We start from the raw sequence: 16,059 nt of genomic DNA, 5'->3' as shown, positions 1-16,059 counted from the left end.
CTATCATATAGTTGCAGTTATAAATTCTTCAGTAAATATGTTTTTGTGAATCATAGTGAAAAAGCATCTTTTTATTGTTGGCAGGCTGTTTGGACAGTTAATCATGGCAACCATCGAAGAAATTGCACATCAGATTATTGAACAACAGATGGGAGAGGTATGTCTAGTGTACCCTTCCTTCCTACCTTTCTTTTCTTCTTTCTTTTTTTGTTTTGTTTTACTTATTTTGAGACAGGGTCTCATGCAGTTTAGGCTGGCTTTGAACTCATTGTGTATTCCAGCCTGGCCTTGAATTTAAAGCAATCCTGCTTCAGACTTCTGAGTGCTGAGAGATTATAGGCATGTGCTACCACAGCTAGTACGTTTCTTGGTTCCTTTGGTTGTTGTTTTTTTTTTTTTTTTTTGGTGGTAACAGGAATGGAACTCAGGACCTTGCACTTGCCAGGCAAGCACTTATTCTGCTGATCTGTCCCTCTAGCCATCAGCTAGTATAGTTTTTTTACTAACTCACCAGACTTTTTTATTCTTTACACTGAGTGTATATGTATGTGTAGGATCCTGGAGGTGCAGAGGTAAAAGGTCCCCCTGACCTGGAGAGGTAGCTTTTTAATAGTGCAAACCAAGTTATGGGCTACGGCAGAAAATGCTCAGTGTGTGGTAGCCTATTGTCCAATGAAGAGGAAGAACAGTGGTCACTGGGCCTGGATCAGTCAGTGTTTTGTGGAGGGTATGAGATCTGAGGCAGGTCTTTGTTTGCAGAGCTGAGCATGGATCCCAGGGCCTTGTGCTTGCTAGACAAGTGCTGTACCACAGAGATATGGCCCCAGCCCTTGATTGTATTTTGTTTTGTTGTGGTGGTGGGATTCTTTTTGGTTTTTTGTGGCAAGGTCTAGCTACCCAGTTCAGGCTGGCCTTGACTCACTGTGTACCCCAGGCTGCTCTTGAACTTGCTGAAGTCCTCCTGCCTCAGCCTCACCAGTGCTGGAATTACAGGTATGTGCCATGACACCTGGCTGTGTTTGTTTTATTTTTGAGACAGAATCTCACTGCATTGCCCAGGCTGGCTTGGAATGTTCCATCTCTTGCCTTAGGCTCCTGAGTAACTGGGATGATAGGTGGGCACAGTCATGCCCTGCTCTAGGCCAGTCTTGATGGTTTGTTTTGGCATTGCCTTTTATAAATGATCATGTCCTGCTCTTTAGCACCAGGTGCTGTGATACAATGTTGTCATGTTTTTGGTTTTTATTGGGGTGTGGCTCAGTACCCCTAGAAGTGTTAAAAGACTAGCATAATGTTGAGCACTTGAGGCCCAGAAATAAACTTCAGAAAACAAAGCCTTTTGGGGATCTTTTTTCTGCCCTTCTTTCACTATTGCATCCTCTCTGTGAGAAGGATGGGCCTTGCTGTAAAGTAACACTAACAAAAGCCAGTCTCTACCAAAGGTGAGACAGGACAGGGTGGTGGGGTCTGTCCCCAGTTAATGTGAGGTCGGGACACAGTCAGGCACAGCAGCTCACACCTTAGTCCCAGCACTCTGGAGGCTGAGACTGGAGGATCCTGAATTCTAGGTCAGCTGGGGCTTCAAAGAGAGATGCTATCTCAGGAAAAACAAGACAAAAAAAGTCCCCTTGTTCCCCCCAGACAAATAATACAAGTCATGGCAAACTGTAATAGCACTTAGTCTTTTTCTTTTTTCTATATGTATTCTCTTTAATTGAAGGGTTACTGTATGAATTTTAAGTACATAAAATTCACTACTTTTATTTTTTTTAAAAGGGAAGTAACTTGGCAATCTAAGCACCTGTCTGGCAAGTGCAAGGATGTGAGTTCAATCCCCAGTACCATGCCGTGGTGGTGCATGTCTGTAATCCCATTGCTTGGGAGGCTGAGACCAGAGGATCACTATGAGCCCTAGCTGCGTGAGGAGACCCTGTACCAAATAAATAAATAAATATTTTTTTTAAAAAATTGGAAAAAAAGGGCTGGTGAGATAGTTCAGCAGTGTAAAGCGCCTGCTTAGGCAACCCTATGCAGGTTCAAGGGACCTTGGTTCAATCCCTGGCAGCATATGCCGTGTCAGCCCCACCCTCAGAGTAGGCTGAACTGGCCAAAAAAAGAAAAAAGAGAAAAATTTGGAAAAAAAAAAAAAAAAGTTTCTTTTCCTTTCTTTTTCCTTTTTTTCTTTTTTTTTTGAGACAGGGTCTTGTAAGGGTCGAGTCGCCGCGAAGGAAGACCCCAAAAGTCAGTCTCATGCAGATCACAAAGGGAAAGTTTTATTATCTACGTATACGCAGGGCGGTCTGCACACGCAGGAACAGAGCGCGCCTTCAGTGAAACAGGCATAGTTTTTAAAGGCGAAAACCACAAAATGGGGAGGGAGCAAGCAAGTTACAGAAGCAAATCGCATTGGTTAGTGTAGGTTGATGTTTAAAATAATTGGTGGATTACAATACCGGATGACCAGATGGAGTAAGTCTGGGGGTAGCGGGGGGGGGGGGAGGCTAACCTTGTGGTTGTAATGTTCCGGGGACATTTTTAAGAAATCGGGGCACTGTGACCTGGGACATCCTGTTGTTATGGCTTTAAATAGTTAGGACATGGGTTTGGGAATGTATGTCTTTTGAAAGAATTTAAACAAGGGGAGGGCCACGGGCAACTTCTTGGCTAAGGGCAACTTCTTGGCTAACTCAGTGGTTTTAGTTGCTTTCCAAGTAACAGGACCCCATCTGAGGTTTTTATGTCCTCTTTGTTTTAGGAACATGGATTGCTCAAGCTCTAGGGCCGTAAACCAGTGAGTGGGTCCTTTTAATTGAAACACATTTTATCTATTTATTTCTATATGTGATCTTAAAATTATTTGGGCTTTACAGTCTCACTATGCAGTATAGGCTGGCCTTGAGCTCACTTTCTAACTCAGGCTGGTCTGAAACTCAAAACAATCCTCCTGCCTCAGCCTCCCAAATGATGGGATTAAGGTGTGTGTTACAATGCCCAGCTTAATCTTAGTGTACCTTTATTTTCCACTTTTGTCCATTTCTATACGCTATGTCAGAAAAGTAAATTACAAGTAAACAGTATAGAATGGTGGCTTTTCTAGGTTTATCTAAAGATAAGAGAGAATTAATTGTATCATTAAGCAGTTGGAGATGGAAGATTTTGTCCATTGATTATGAATTGGACATGCTTGTCTCAGATTGTTACAGAGCAGCAAACTGCACAGAAAATCCAGATTGTGACAGCACTTGATCCTGATGCCCAGGGCAAGCAATTCATCCTGACGAACCACGACAGCACCTCACCCGGCAAGGTCATCCTGGCCCGGCAGGATTCCACTCCAGGCAAGGTTTTCCTCACTACTCCAGATGCAGCAGGCGTCAACCAGCTGTTCTTCACGACTCCTGATCTGTCCTCGCCACACCTACAGGTACTGGACTACGCTTGCGAAGTGTGGGGTGGGTGCTGCACACCTCCTGTGCTGAGACTTCGCACAGTCATTGCAGCGATGCCTCGTGGGGCGAGCTCTGGGGCCACCCTTGTGGTCGCTTTTCTCATCCTCAGAATCCCAATCCTCACATGCACCCCAATTCAGGGGATCTTAGTTACATGCAGTAAGGTTTACTCCAGTTACTTTGGATAAGAACGGTTTAGGAAAGAATACAGCTCACAGAGCCATTGGGAGGGCTGAGGCAACGGTGCAAGGCCGGGGTTCCAAGAATAGCTGTTAGAGCTTGCTGCGTGCGGGCTTGGGGCTCCTCTTCCTCCTCCTCCTCCACAGTTGAGGAAAGGCATTTGCTACATGTCATGGCCCATTTTTTGGATTGAATTGATGATCTACTTACATTTTTTAAGATTATGAGAAAAAAGTGAAAAGGCCAAAGGATAAACCTAAAAAAAGAAACGAGTGCTAGTAGCTGCACCTGAGGATGTGCACGCCCTCCTGCCCTCCCTTGTGAGGTAGGCTTAGTAGTTGGCCAGGCTGCAATCACTATCTGCAGTGGTGCAGGGCTTCCGGCCCCCTGGCCCAGAGCTTCAGGTCCTCACTGAGGCTGTACTCTCTTGTTCACACAGTTGTAGGTACATCAACCCGATCAGGTTCTTTGTATTTCTCTTTTCCATTTAAAAAGTTCAGTGCTATCTTTTCATGGTTTTGGGAGCTTTGGCCGTGTCATTGTGAGTGGCACAGCACTGACCTCCTCAGAGGTGCTGTGGGGACAAGTGCTCCTGCATCACTCATGGTTCCCAAGAAAGGTGGTTGGTTCCCCTGGTGGGCTTGTGGGGTTCTGTCTGTGCAGTTTGGTTTCACTGCTCGAAACCAAGTTGAAAAGATGCTGTTTCTTACAACACTGACCCTTTCACCTCCATGTAAAGAAAAGTAAGACTAGATTATTACAGAATTTAAAATTTAACAGTAATTTATAAAGATGTAAAATGAATCACTGACAGTTTCTCTTTTTCTTTCTGCCACATGAGAATATTACTGAGTAATAACCTTTTTTTTCTCTCTTTTTTAAGCTCTTGACAGATAGTCCTTCACAAGACCAGGGACCAAATAAGGTTTTTGATCTTTGCGTAGTATGTGGAGACAAAGCATCAGGTAACATTAAAAATAGCTTCTATAAGTGTTGTGTTGTTCACATCACTAACATACAACTATGTGTCTTCTAAAAGTAAAAAGGAAAATAAAGGAATCTGTTATTTTTATAGTTTGTATTTGTAACCTATAATATTGAGCTTTTTTTTCAAAACTTTTTAATGTTCAATTTTTTAAATCTTTGTAGTTTGATTTATAATGAATAAGATAGAGGTTTCAGTGAATTATGACAAGTTTCACTTTCAAAAGTGAAAAATTTATGAATGTGAAAATTAAAATTTGTGAAAAGACTTGTGTTATATATGAATTGTGATGTTTTGTAGCATGCTTCCTTGTTATCCTGCCCCCTTAGTCCTGTCCCAGAAATAATTCACTTTATTGCGGTGGAAGAAGGTCTGGGTTCGTATGGAAAAACCTGTTTCATCTCATATATTGTGCTTTAAGAAATGAGTTTTATTTCTGTTCTAAAAAATGAATCTTTTGTATTTTCTTGACTGTTTTCTCTCTAGGGCGTCATTATGGAGCAGTGACTTGTGAAGGCTGCAAAGGATTTTTTAAAAGAAGCATCCGAAAAAATTTAGTGTATTCATGTCGTGGATCAAAGGACTGTATCATTAACAAGCACCATCGAAACCGATGTCAGTACTGCAGGTTACAGAGATGTATCGCCTTTGGAATGAAACAGGACTGTATGTATCAGCTGGAAGGAGGCTTCTGAATGCTTAACACATTAAAATGTCAAACCTTTATGTTCTGAAATTTCCGATTTTTCAACTAAAAATATAAGAATATGTAGGTGTGTTACACAGTCAACAAATTTTTGGTGCTTACTTAACAAGCCTCTTTCGGGCGCATTGTGCTGCTGCGGCTTGCGCGGACCCCTTGTGTGCCAGGAAAGCCCTCTGCCACAGGGTCACACTCTTCAGCCCACAGCATGTGGTTTCAGCTTGAATTTAGTGTGAAAAGCAAGAAGAAAAGTATAGCTGGCTGGGAATGATGGTGCGCATCTGTGACTCCCAGCTCGGAAAGCTGAGGCAGAAAGATCGTGGTTCTTTTTTTAGGCTGCTTGGGCTACATTAGTTCAAGGCCAGCCTGGAGTACATAACTCTGAAAAACAAAACAGGACAATGAAAAAGCATACCTGACTTGAAGATACCAATGTACTTCTTTCTTTTTCTTTTGTGTGTCTGATTGGTTGTCGAGCCTGCGTCTTGCTATGTTGTGCATGCTGCCCATGGACTCCTCCCGATCTTCCTGCTTCAGCCTCGACTGCTGTGATTACGAGCTTATGGCACGACGCCTGGCTTACCAAGTGACTTTTATCAACTAAACTTCTAAAGCGTGATGAATGGAGGCCGAGGCACCGGAGCCCAGGAGTTCAAGGCCAACCTGGGCAACATAGCAAGACCCTCATCTCAAAAACTTTGAAGTGATGAACAAGGTAAAAAGAGTTGCTAACATGGCATTGACTGCCTTCTCCCCATGCCAGACACCGTGCCTGACACACTGCCTGACGTGCATGTAGCCATAGCTCACAGCACTTCCTGGCCGGAGAGACCGTTGCTGGCCGGCCCTTGTCTCGAGCCAGCAGGTCACATGTTAGGTAGTCGCATAGGTAAGCAGTGCAGAACTGTGCTTTGAATCCCAGTAGTTGGTTGTGGTTTTACCCTGAACCCAAACCCTTCTCCCCATATGTGCACTTTACAGATATGACACCTTATCTCTATTATGAAATGAGATTTTTATAAATATTTCATATACCTGTACTATATATAATATTATAAAGATCAGGAAGCTGAATTATATCGGAAAAAATTTCATGGCCCATAGCTAAAAAGAGTGATGTATCTTAGGCCTTTTTGTTTCTATTAGTATTTTCAGTTGATCTAAATTTCATTTTATTTTTTTATTTTTATTTATTTGTGTGTGTGTGTGTGTGTGTGTGTGTGTGTGTGTGTGGAACCAGGGATTGAACTCAGGCCCTTGCACTTGCCAGGGTAGCGCTTATTCCACTGAGCCATCTCCCTGGCCCCTCATTTTATTTTTTAAAATCAGATTTCTAATTTTAATTCATCTTTTTAAAATTTTTTCAGAGATAGGAATTGAACCCAGGGGCTTTGTACTGAAATACATTCCTGGCCCTGGTCCCTTTTTACATTTTTTTTTATTTCAACACAAGGTCTCAGTAAGTCATTTAGTTGCCTGTTCTGGGCTTGAGCTTGCAGGTCTTCTCCCTCCCCCTCCCAGAGTGCTGTGATCGCCAGCATTTACCAACAGGCATGGCCAGTTCTTCCTTCTGACAGTGAGCTTTCGCTCTGTGCCTACATGTATGCATGCATATATCCTCACACATGCATGCGTAGTACTGGGGAAGATGCTCTTTTATTTAGAGACAGGTGTTGAGTTGCTAGGCTGGCCATGAATTTTTAGTCCTCCTACTTCAGTCTCCCAAGTAGCTGGGATTATAGGCATGTCCCACCATATCCTGTGACAGTAATTATATGTTTTATTTATTTATTTTGTTTTATGTACTTTGTTTTTGAGACAGGGTCTGTAGTACAGGCTGGTCTTGAATTCACTATGTAGCATAGGCTGGTTTCAGTCTCATAAGAATCCTCCTGCCTCAGCCTCCAGAGTGCTAGAATTATGGGTGCATGCCATCAAGCCTGGCTTGACAGTGAGCTTTTAAAAAATGAAAATTCCTTTATACTCTTTTTCTTTTTTTTGGTCTCTTTGAGACAGGGTCTTGCTATGCAGTTCAGGCTGGCCTTGAGCTCACTTTGTAGCCCAGGCTGGTCTCAAACTTGCAACGATCTTCCTGCCTTAGCCTTCCCAGTGCTGAGATGAAGGGTGTGCCACCACACCTGGCCTCCTCTACATTTCTATCACAGGAGAAACCCGGGAATGCGAGACGTATAATGGGCAGTTTACAGAGGAATCAGCTCTGTTGAATCTGTACATAATTTTTAAAGACTTACAGTTATCTTTGAAATTCAGTGTATTAGCCATGGCTCCTATTAGCAGCATGGCTGATCCTGAGCTTTATTTATAACAGTGGCCTCTAAGTTCTATGTCCTCATTGTTAAAACACATTTTTGTAGCTGTTCAGTGTGAAAGAAAACCTATTGAATTATCTCGGGAAAAATCTTCCAACTGTGCCGCTTCAACAGAAAAAATCTACATCCGCAAAGACCTCCGAAGCCCATTGGCTGCTACTCCGACCTTCGTGACTGACAGTGAGACTGCAAGGTACTGGGTGGAGCAGGGGTACAAACCTCCACACCTGCCTCTCCTGCCTGCCGGGAGCCTGAGGTCTGTGCTCACTGTTATAGGTCAGCAGGGCTGCTGGACCCAGGGCTGCTCATGAACATCCATCCGCCAGGGGTGAAAGCCGAGTCGGCCGTGCTGGTGACGCCAGAGAAGGTGCGGGTCATTCATTGCCCTTTAAAACTTTGTGTTCAGTTTAGGTTTTTGGTGCTGGGCTCAAATCAGGGCTCATATACACGTTATGCACACGCTGTGTCATGGAGCTGCGGCCCCAGCTCCAACAGCTGCAGTTTTGCTTTAAGCTTTTAAATGGGCCTGGTGGCATAGGCCTTTAATCCCGGCACTCAGGAAACTGAGTCAGGGGGTTTGGTGCAAGTTCAAGCCTGGCCTGGGCTACACAGTCCAAGGACAGCCTAGACCACATAGCAAGAACCTGTCTTGGATATCAAAAAAATGTTCTAAGCTTTAATATTTTTTCATTTTCTTTATCTCTCCCATCACCTTAGTAAACTAATTTGATCTTAAATATTCTCCATTACAAGTTGCTTTTTAAAAACAAATTATAAGCTGTTTGGTAGAAATGTCTTACTTTATTAGAATTATAGCTTCAAAATAGAAGTCACAAACATTTAGAATTTCTGTAGGCTTCTTTCATCCTAAATAAAAGTTATCAGGAAAAAAAATATAGATGCAAAGTTCTCAGCATCCTTTTATTTTCTACTACAGATCTGTCAGTGCCAAAAAATTAAAATATTTTAGGTAAAGAGAAATTGTTTGCACACCACAGTTAAAAGATTCACTTGAAACCAGGCGTGGTGGTGCTCATCTGTAATCCCTGCACTCAAGAGAGGCTGAGGCAGGAGGATTACTGTGAGTCTGCGGCCCCAACCACTCATGAATTCAGAGTTCCTGAGACTGCCAAGCTGTCATGATACACATTGAGGTTGATAGGTTCTCTTGGAGATTGAAGCCGCTCTTAGGGAAGCCTTCTAAAGGGGATAAGAGGCTCTTTTTTTTTTTTAAATTGAACCCGTAAAGTATCTGTATACCTCAGAAACTGCTCTGAATGTAGGAACAAGCTTTCCTAATAAGATTCTAGGGAGTGGGGCTAGGAAGATGGCTCAGTGGAATAAGTGCTTCCCTGGCAAACACAAGGGCCTGAGTTCAATCCTCAGTTCCGCGAGAAGAAAAAAAAGATTCTGGGGAGTCAGTGGTTGAGGTCCTCTGCCAATAACAGGATCTTGGTTTAATGTGTAGTTCAGTTTAGGGTTTTGTTTTGTGTTTTTTATTTTGTTTTGCGATGTGTGTGGTCAAACCAGCATCTGTCCATGGCGATGACCCCTGCACCCTAGACCCCACATCCAGCTCTGCAATTTGCTTTCTGTGACCAGTGAGATTATTTTTCCTAGTTACATGTGTTTTTCCAGTTTGTTGTGTATTTGTTACTTGGCACTTCAGGCACTCTTGGTGCCTGGGCTCTGAAGCCAGAGTTCTTGGGCACTGCCTGGCTGCATAAACTTGGGCAATCTCTGCCCTCTCAAAGACCAGCTCTGCGTGTCATTACTAGCGACTGGCTCACCTCCTCCTAGGCACTTGGCAATGATGAAGCTGCACCCAGCCCTGTCTACAGGAAGGAGTCAGACTTAAAGCTAAGGCTGCTCTTAGGAAGGGAGCCAGCTCTGGAGCTCACGTTGCCTGCATGCCACACTGTGTGTCTGTGTGTGTCTTTGGATTGCACACTGGTGACAGCCTGTGTGTTGGGTTTCTCTTATACATAGCCTCACACAGGTCTGCCGCTGTCATCCCAGCATGAGTATGTGCTCAACATGTGTGGGCCAGGCCTCAGTCCTAATGCCAAAAAGAGAAGCCATGGCTCCAGACTGTCCCATCACACAGGGAAGTTCCTCTATGTTGCCCGAGTCTATAATGGCAAAACGTGAAAGCTCTAGTAGTTGTTTTGCTTTATATAAAAGTATGTAAGTGCCTAAGTCTTTTTTTTTTTTTTTTTGCCGAACTGTGGATTGAACTCAGGCCTTTGTGCTTGCCAGGGAAGCACATATCCTACAGTGCCTAAGTTTTACTCTGAAGTTAAAATACTTAACCTTAACTAATGGGTAAGGTGCATGTGCGATGGTGGTTGAGTATGTTCCTGTCCTGAGTATGGTCACAAGTGATTCCTATCTGATAGGGTTCTTAGGAGGGTGGAATAAAATACATCTGAGCAGTAGTCATACAGAAACTTGGTGCCTGGTGGGATATTCCTTAAGTGACTGTGGGAACACAGCAAGTATATTTTTCTACTTACTCCCTAAAATCACTGTTATATAAGCTCAAGATTTAACAGCAAATAGGGAATCATGTGTTATCTTAGCATTGAAAGCATTAGCTAAGGGTAGTTCTTTCTAGGTTTGGATATGTTAATTATTGAAAAGGAGTGGGTTGAAACGTGTCAGCTCATTGTTCGGAAAAATTGGACTTAAAGGAAGAAAGATGAGGCCAGGGAGATAGCTCAGTGCAATAAGTGCTTCCCTGGCAAGCGCAAGGACCTGAGTTCAATTCCCAGTTCTGCCAAAAAAAAAAAAAAAGGAAGAAAGATGAGTACTTGTTCACCTTTCCTGTACATATTACATTTCTGGATAAATATTAAGGAAAAGCCAGGCATGGTGGTATATACCTATGATCCCAGCACTCTTGAGAGGCTGAGGCAGGAGGGTTGGCAGGTCAAGGCCAGCCTGGGCAACATAGGGAGACTATCTCAAAAAGAAAAGGAGAGAAAAATGTAGAGTTAGAGAAAATTCTCTCACTGAGTTAGTTGCCCAGGAAAGGCTCTCATCTCAGCCTCCCAAGAGTGTTCCAGGAAGCAATCTTTATAAAATAATTACAGCAAGTGCATAAAGAATGTGTGATGTGCATTATTAAACAAAAGTGAATTAAAATGAGATGTGTAATTTAATCTTTTTATAGAAAAAGCAACTCTAAAATGGATTGGTTAGCTATGAAGTACAGGTGGAGATATTTATATATTTAACAGAACAGGGGATCAGAGGCCACACCTTGTGCACTGGGCAAGTAGGCATTAGATACTAAGCTGTGCCTGCAACCTTAAACTGATTTAAAGAAGTGTACCTATTTTTTTTTTTAAACTTAGATTTTCCTCAAAATATTTCTCAAATCTCAAATGGATTTGACTTTCATTTATTTTAGTGTACTTTTCCTTTTTGCATTTCATAATCCAGAATTATTTCAAATTTTAAAAATACACCAAATTCACAGAATTTTAATACTTTTTTAAGGCTGAATCATGTCAGGCAGATTTAAGTACCTTGGCCAGTGTGGTGACGTCATTAGCAAACCTCGGAAGGACAAACGAACTCTCTCAGAATGGAAACGATGTGTCTGGGGCGGAAAGTCTAACCAATGGCGACACGACTGTGGGCGAATGTCACCAAGAACTGCAGACCAGTGGCGACGTCTGCAGGTGAGGTCTGCTGGGATAAGTGCTCTTTTGTGTTTGTCTTGGAATAGTGTTGTATTAAGTGCTATTTATAGAAGTTTCAGGGAGTAAATATTTTAAAATTAAGCCATAGTAAGCTTTAACTAAAAGACCATGTGCAGTGTAAAATTCTGTATCCAGCAGGTTACGTTTTAAGTAGCAGTAACAGTCAATACAGTAAAATCAGAATTCTCATCTTGGGAAAAATTTAGGGATTTTTTTTTTCCCTCTTACACGTTAATTTGGGTTTGGTGTTTCAAAAATTTATTTGCCAAATTTTGTCTTGTGTATATAGAAAAAAACATTTTCTTGCTAGACAGTCATGTTGAGAAACTCCACACTAATTTCTATTAAGGAAAATAAAAATAAGAGTCGAATTAACTATAGTTTTAAATCACTCTTGAAGAAAATACTGTTGTAAAGCTGGTTTTCATTTTGTCAGTGTTTCTAGGGTATTAAACACTTACTGGTCCATTTATTTAAATACAAAGTGATGGGCCCTCGAGATAGCTTAGTGGACTAAGCACTTGCTTAGGCAAGCGCATTGACCAGGGTTCAAGTCCAGCACCACATGTCGGCCCTGCCCCCAGGCATGCTGAGCTCTCCACCGAAACCATGGCGCATGCCTGTAATCCCAGCGATGAGGAGACTGAAAACAGGAGGACTAGTACAAGTCCAAGCTGGGTAGTACAAAGTGCCATACAAAATACAGCTAAAAAAAATACAAGATGACCAAAAGTTGCATATTTTTTCATTAATTTGTATAATATAACAGGAAATAAGAAACCAGCTATTTTACCAAATTTATGCAATGCAAGAATCAAAGTGGTACATATTGCATGGCACTCAGGGTAACCTGTTACTTGGTTTAAATGAATTTCTTTTGGGTTTTCTTGCTAATTTATGTTCTGAGATGCTGCATTTTGCACTGAGGGTGGGTAGAGCTCGGTGATAAGCACTTTCCTTTCTGTGGACCTGTAGCACCACAGTAAGACTTAAGCACTGAGTACCCTGCAAAACATGAGATTTTATGGAATTCTAGACACAGAGACATCATTGGAAAAATATGCAGAGCTCTTTTTAGTTGTTTCTTAACATTAATTATCATCCTAATCTCAAATTCTTAACAGTTTACATTTAGTTGTATAACCAAAAAATACTACCTGAATGTTTAAAATGAAGACTCAGCAGTGCACTGTGTTCAGTACAATCAACATAAGTTCTTACTCTTGGCCAGGGGTGGTGATGCATGTCAGCAATCCCAGCACTTGAGAGGCTGAGGCAGGAGGATCACTGTGAGTTTGAGACCACCTTAGGCTACAAAATGAGCTCCAGACCAACCTGAACTGCATAGCTTGAGACCCTATCTCAAAAAGATATACAAAAAAAGTTCTTACTCTTTCCAAATAACTTCTGTATATAAAATAAAGTATGACAATTTTTCTTTCTCTCTTTATAAGATTTTGGTTTTTTAGACAGTCTTCTCTTTGTAGTTCAGGCTGGCCCTGAACTCATTATGTAACCCAGGCTGCCTTCAAATTTGGGACAATGCTGGGATTACAGATGTGCGCCACAATGCCTGGCAAGATTTTTTTTTTAAATACTCTTAATTTTTTGGTAATGTAAGCTTTTAATTTGTTGATTTGGGGAGAAACTCATAGAAGTCGTTGAAATAGTGCTCAGTGATACCACATTGTTCTGTTTGCTAAAGAATTGTGTAGGGGCTGGGGTAATAACTCAGTGCTTGCCTGGCAAGCACAAGGTCCTGAGTTTGATCCCTGGTACCACAAAAAAAAAAAAAAAAAAAAATGTGTGCAGGTGGCTTTCTGCTTGTTTTGAGGAGCTGTGCGGAGCCCCACCCAAACCCTATTTTCTAAATAATTTTTTCATTTTAAATTTTAATTTCAGGGTTTGTATAGAATTGCCATTCTATAGCTGGAGATTGGCCACACTCACAGCTTCTAATGTCTCTCTCAGGGCATTTGACACCCTTGCAAAAGCGCTGGATCCCGGAGAGAGCAGCAGCTGCCCAAGCTCAGGGGAGGGCATGGAAGGAGGTGGACACCTGCCTGCCGGCGAGCCCAGTGCCAGCTACGTGGAGAAGGAGGGGCCACTTCTCAGCGATTCTCATGTAGCTTTCAGGGTATTTCTACAGATTTCTCAAGTTATTATATAACATTACTTTATTTTTAATTTGTCTTTCAAAAATCAGGGCCCATTTTTTGTGTTACTCAAGTCAGAAATGTCCCCAGTGGAATATCAGGACCGAACTAACACTACACCTGTGGCTGTGGAAGACGATGGCTGCCTAAAGCACCCTTGTATGAGGCAGTTGCAGTAGCCGTGCATAGGGCTGGGAATGGGCTTTACAGCTGTTGATGGGGCTTTTCACGTGAAGCCCTGCCTTTGCTGATGTGTTGAGTGCACTGCTTTTGTTCAGTGCCCAGCTGCTGCTGCAGTGGTGTATGTCAGAGTCCAAGGCAGATGTTTTACTTTTACCATAATAGTGACAAAGAGCTCCACACCTTATGTGTCATCCTAATTAGTTTTCAGCCTTAGCATGTTGAAGTACAATTAGTACATGTCAACGTTTAGTTTTAACTTTTTTTCTCCTTTTTGGTTTTGTTTTGTTTTTTGTTTTCTGTATTTAGTACAGAATCTACAGGGTCTCACTACATAGATCTGACTTGTGATCCTCCCGTTTTCAGCCTTCCAAGTGCTGGGATTACAGGTACACGCCACAATGCCCAGTCTCCATCCTGCTGTCTCAGTATGCCCCTGGGTGGGGCCGACAGCACTCCAGGGATCAAACCCTGGCCGCTGCACTCTGCCTAAGCAGGTGCTTTTTTTCCCCTCTTTTTGAGGCAGAGTCTTGTTGTGTAGTTCTGGCCGACCCTTCCTGTCTGAGCCTCTCAAGTTCTAAGACTGCAAGCATGGCTACCACATCTTGAGTTTTTTACCATTTTGAAGGAGACACTTTTTTTTCTTTTGTCTTTTTGAGACAAGGTCTCACTGTGCTATTCAGGCTGGCCTTGAGCTCTCTTTATAGCCCAGGCTGGTCTCAACTCACAATGATCCTCCTGCCTCAGCCTCCTGAGGGGATTACAGGCATGTGCCACTACTTCCAGTAGATGACACCTTTATATTTATTTTTTTCTCCTAAATATATTCTTTATAATGGGAACAGTACATCAATGCATGTAGAAGACTAAAAAGATCTTTTTTATTTTTTGAGACAGGGTCTTGCTCTGTAGTTAATAGTAACTTTGAACTTCTGTGTAGCTCAAGCTGGACTTGAACTCCCAGCAATCCTCTTGCCTCAGCCTCCCAAGTGCTGGAATTCCTGGCATATGCCACCAGGCCTGGCTTAAAAAGATCACTTTATAGTATTTGATTAAGACTCTACTTTGCAGCTTCCTCTGCGTACTCACACTGTGTCTTTGCTCTGCCAGTTTTGGGTACTGTTACCAAGTGTGTGCAAAGTGAGTGTATGGATGTGGTTTTACTTAGCTGGACATCACTGTTCTGGAATATGTAAGGGTCATTCTTTGTAGTTTTTCTATAGAGTAAAAGCTTCCAAAGATTTCATAATAAAAAAATGCATACATATCAAGTAAATCTGTATCTGTTTCTATATATCTAGTAGAAGTAATGAACATAAAAAAACACAATATCTGTCAGGTGTGTGGTACACACCTTGCATCCTGGCATTCTGGGAGGCTGAGGCAGAGGATCAGAATTTAAGCTCAGCTGGGGCAACTCAGCAACTCATTGAGACCCTGTCTCAAAATAAAGAAGGAACAAAAGGCCTGGGAGTTGGCTCAGAGCAAAAGCATGGGCTCAGTCCTTGGTACTGACTGGTCAGTGGTGTAGGAGGGCTGGTCATTGATCAAACTGCATTTAATCATATTTATATTTATAGGAGTCCCATGATAGAGTAAACATTAAGGGAAGTCATAGTTTAAATAATAATTGCTATCATTTGATATAGTTGATTATCAGTTAAATCAAATTTCACATGAAATTTGTCTTTACTGAAGGTAACTTACATAGAAAAATTAGAAGTATTTTATCTTGGGGTTGGGAATTCAGCATTCAGTGGTAGAGCACATGCCTGGTGTGCACAAGGCCTTGATGTTTGATCCCCAGTACTGCAAAAAAAAAAAAAAAGAAGAAGAAGAAGAAATGATCTGCTCTGTACACGAAAAGTTTTTATGAGTGCCTTGAAATATTATTGAGAATAATGTCAGCTCTAAAAATTACAGTAGGATCTATAGACAGGGATGTAGCAAGAAAGAAGAACTTTTTCGTATTGTTCTTTCCTCTCCAAAGGGAAGGTATCTTTTGTTTTCTTAGCTATATTTTCTGTCAATTTGGGGCAATCCTCCTGTCTCAGCCTCCCTAGTGCTGGGATCACAGGCATGATAGTGTTTAATTTTCTAGTGTATATATACTCAGAAACAGTTGTATCCTAAGAATATGCTTAAAGCTAGTTTCTAAGGATCATGTCTGCGAGTCAGGATTCCCGATCCCGAGACAATGGCCCAGATGGGATGGAGCCTGAAGGCGTCATCGAGAGTAATTGGAATGAGATTGTTGACAGCTTCGATGACATGAACCTCTCTGAGTCCCTTCTTCGAGGCATCTATGCCTATGGGTTTTGTTTTTTTTTTTTATTTTATTTGTGTGTGTGTGTGTGTGTGTGTGT

The 16,059-nt window shown here is 42.0% G+C and overlaps 1 protein-coding gene across 1 annotated transcript in view; it reads left to right on the top strand.

The window, feature by feature from the left end:
* Nr2c1 (nuclear receptor subfamily 2 group C member 1) overlaps nucleotides 1-16,059 on the top strand; it is a 55,350-nt gene that overhangs the window by 13,644 nt on the left and 25,647 nt on the right. The window contains exons 2-9 of the mRNA XM_004623795.3: nucleotides 85-157; nucleotides 3,194-3,424; nucleotides 4,513-4,594; nucleotides 5,101-5,280; nucleotides 7,693-7,840; nucleotides 7,924-8,014; nucleotides 11,152-11,336; nucleotides 13,329-13,494. Of these exons, the coding sequence (XP_004623852.1) occupies nucleotides 104-157; nucleotides 3,194-3,424; nucleotides 4,513-4,594; nucleotides 5,101-5,280; nucleotides 7,693-7,840; nucleotides 7,924-8,014; nucleotides 11,152-11,336; nucleotides 13,329-13,494 (1,137 nt within the window). The 5' untranslated portion in view covers nucleotides 85-103. The remainder of the gene's footprint in view (nucleotides 1-84; nucleotides 158-3,193; nucleotides 3,425-4,512; nucleotides 4,595-5,100; nucleotides 5,281-7,692; nucleotides 7,841-7,923; nucleotides 8,015-11,151; nucleotides 11,337-13,328; nucleotides 13,495-16,059) is intronic.

This window comes from Octodon degus, unplaced genomic scaffold (genome assembly GCF_000260255.1).
Source record: "Octodon degus isolate 3935 unplaced genomic scaffold, OctDeg1.0 scaffold00004, whole genome shotgun sequence".
In the NCBI taxonomy this organism is placed as follows: domain Eukaryota; kingdom Metazoa; phylum Chordata; class Mammalia; order Rodentia; family Octodontidae; genus Octodon; species Octodon degus.
Note: the sequence above shows the minus strand (reverse complement) of the source record. Positions and strands in the feature narration are given on the sequence as shown.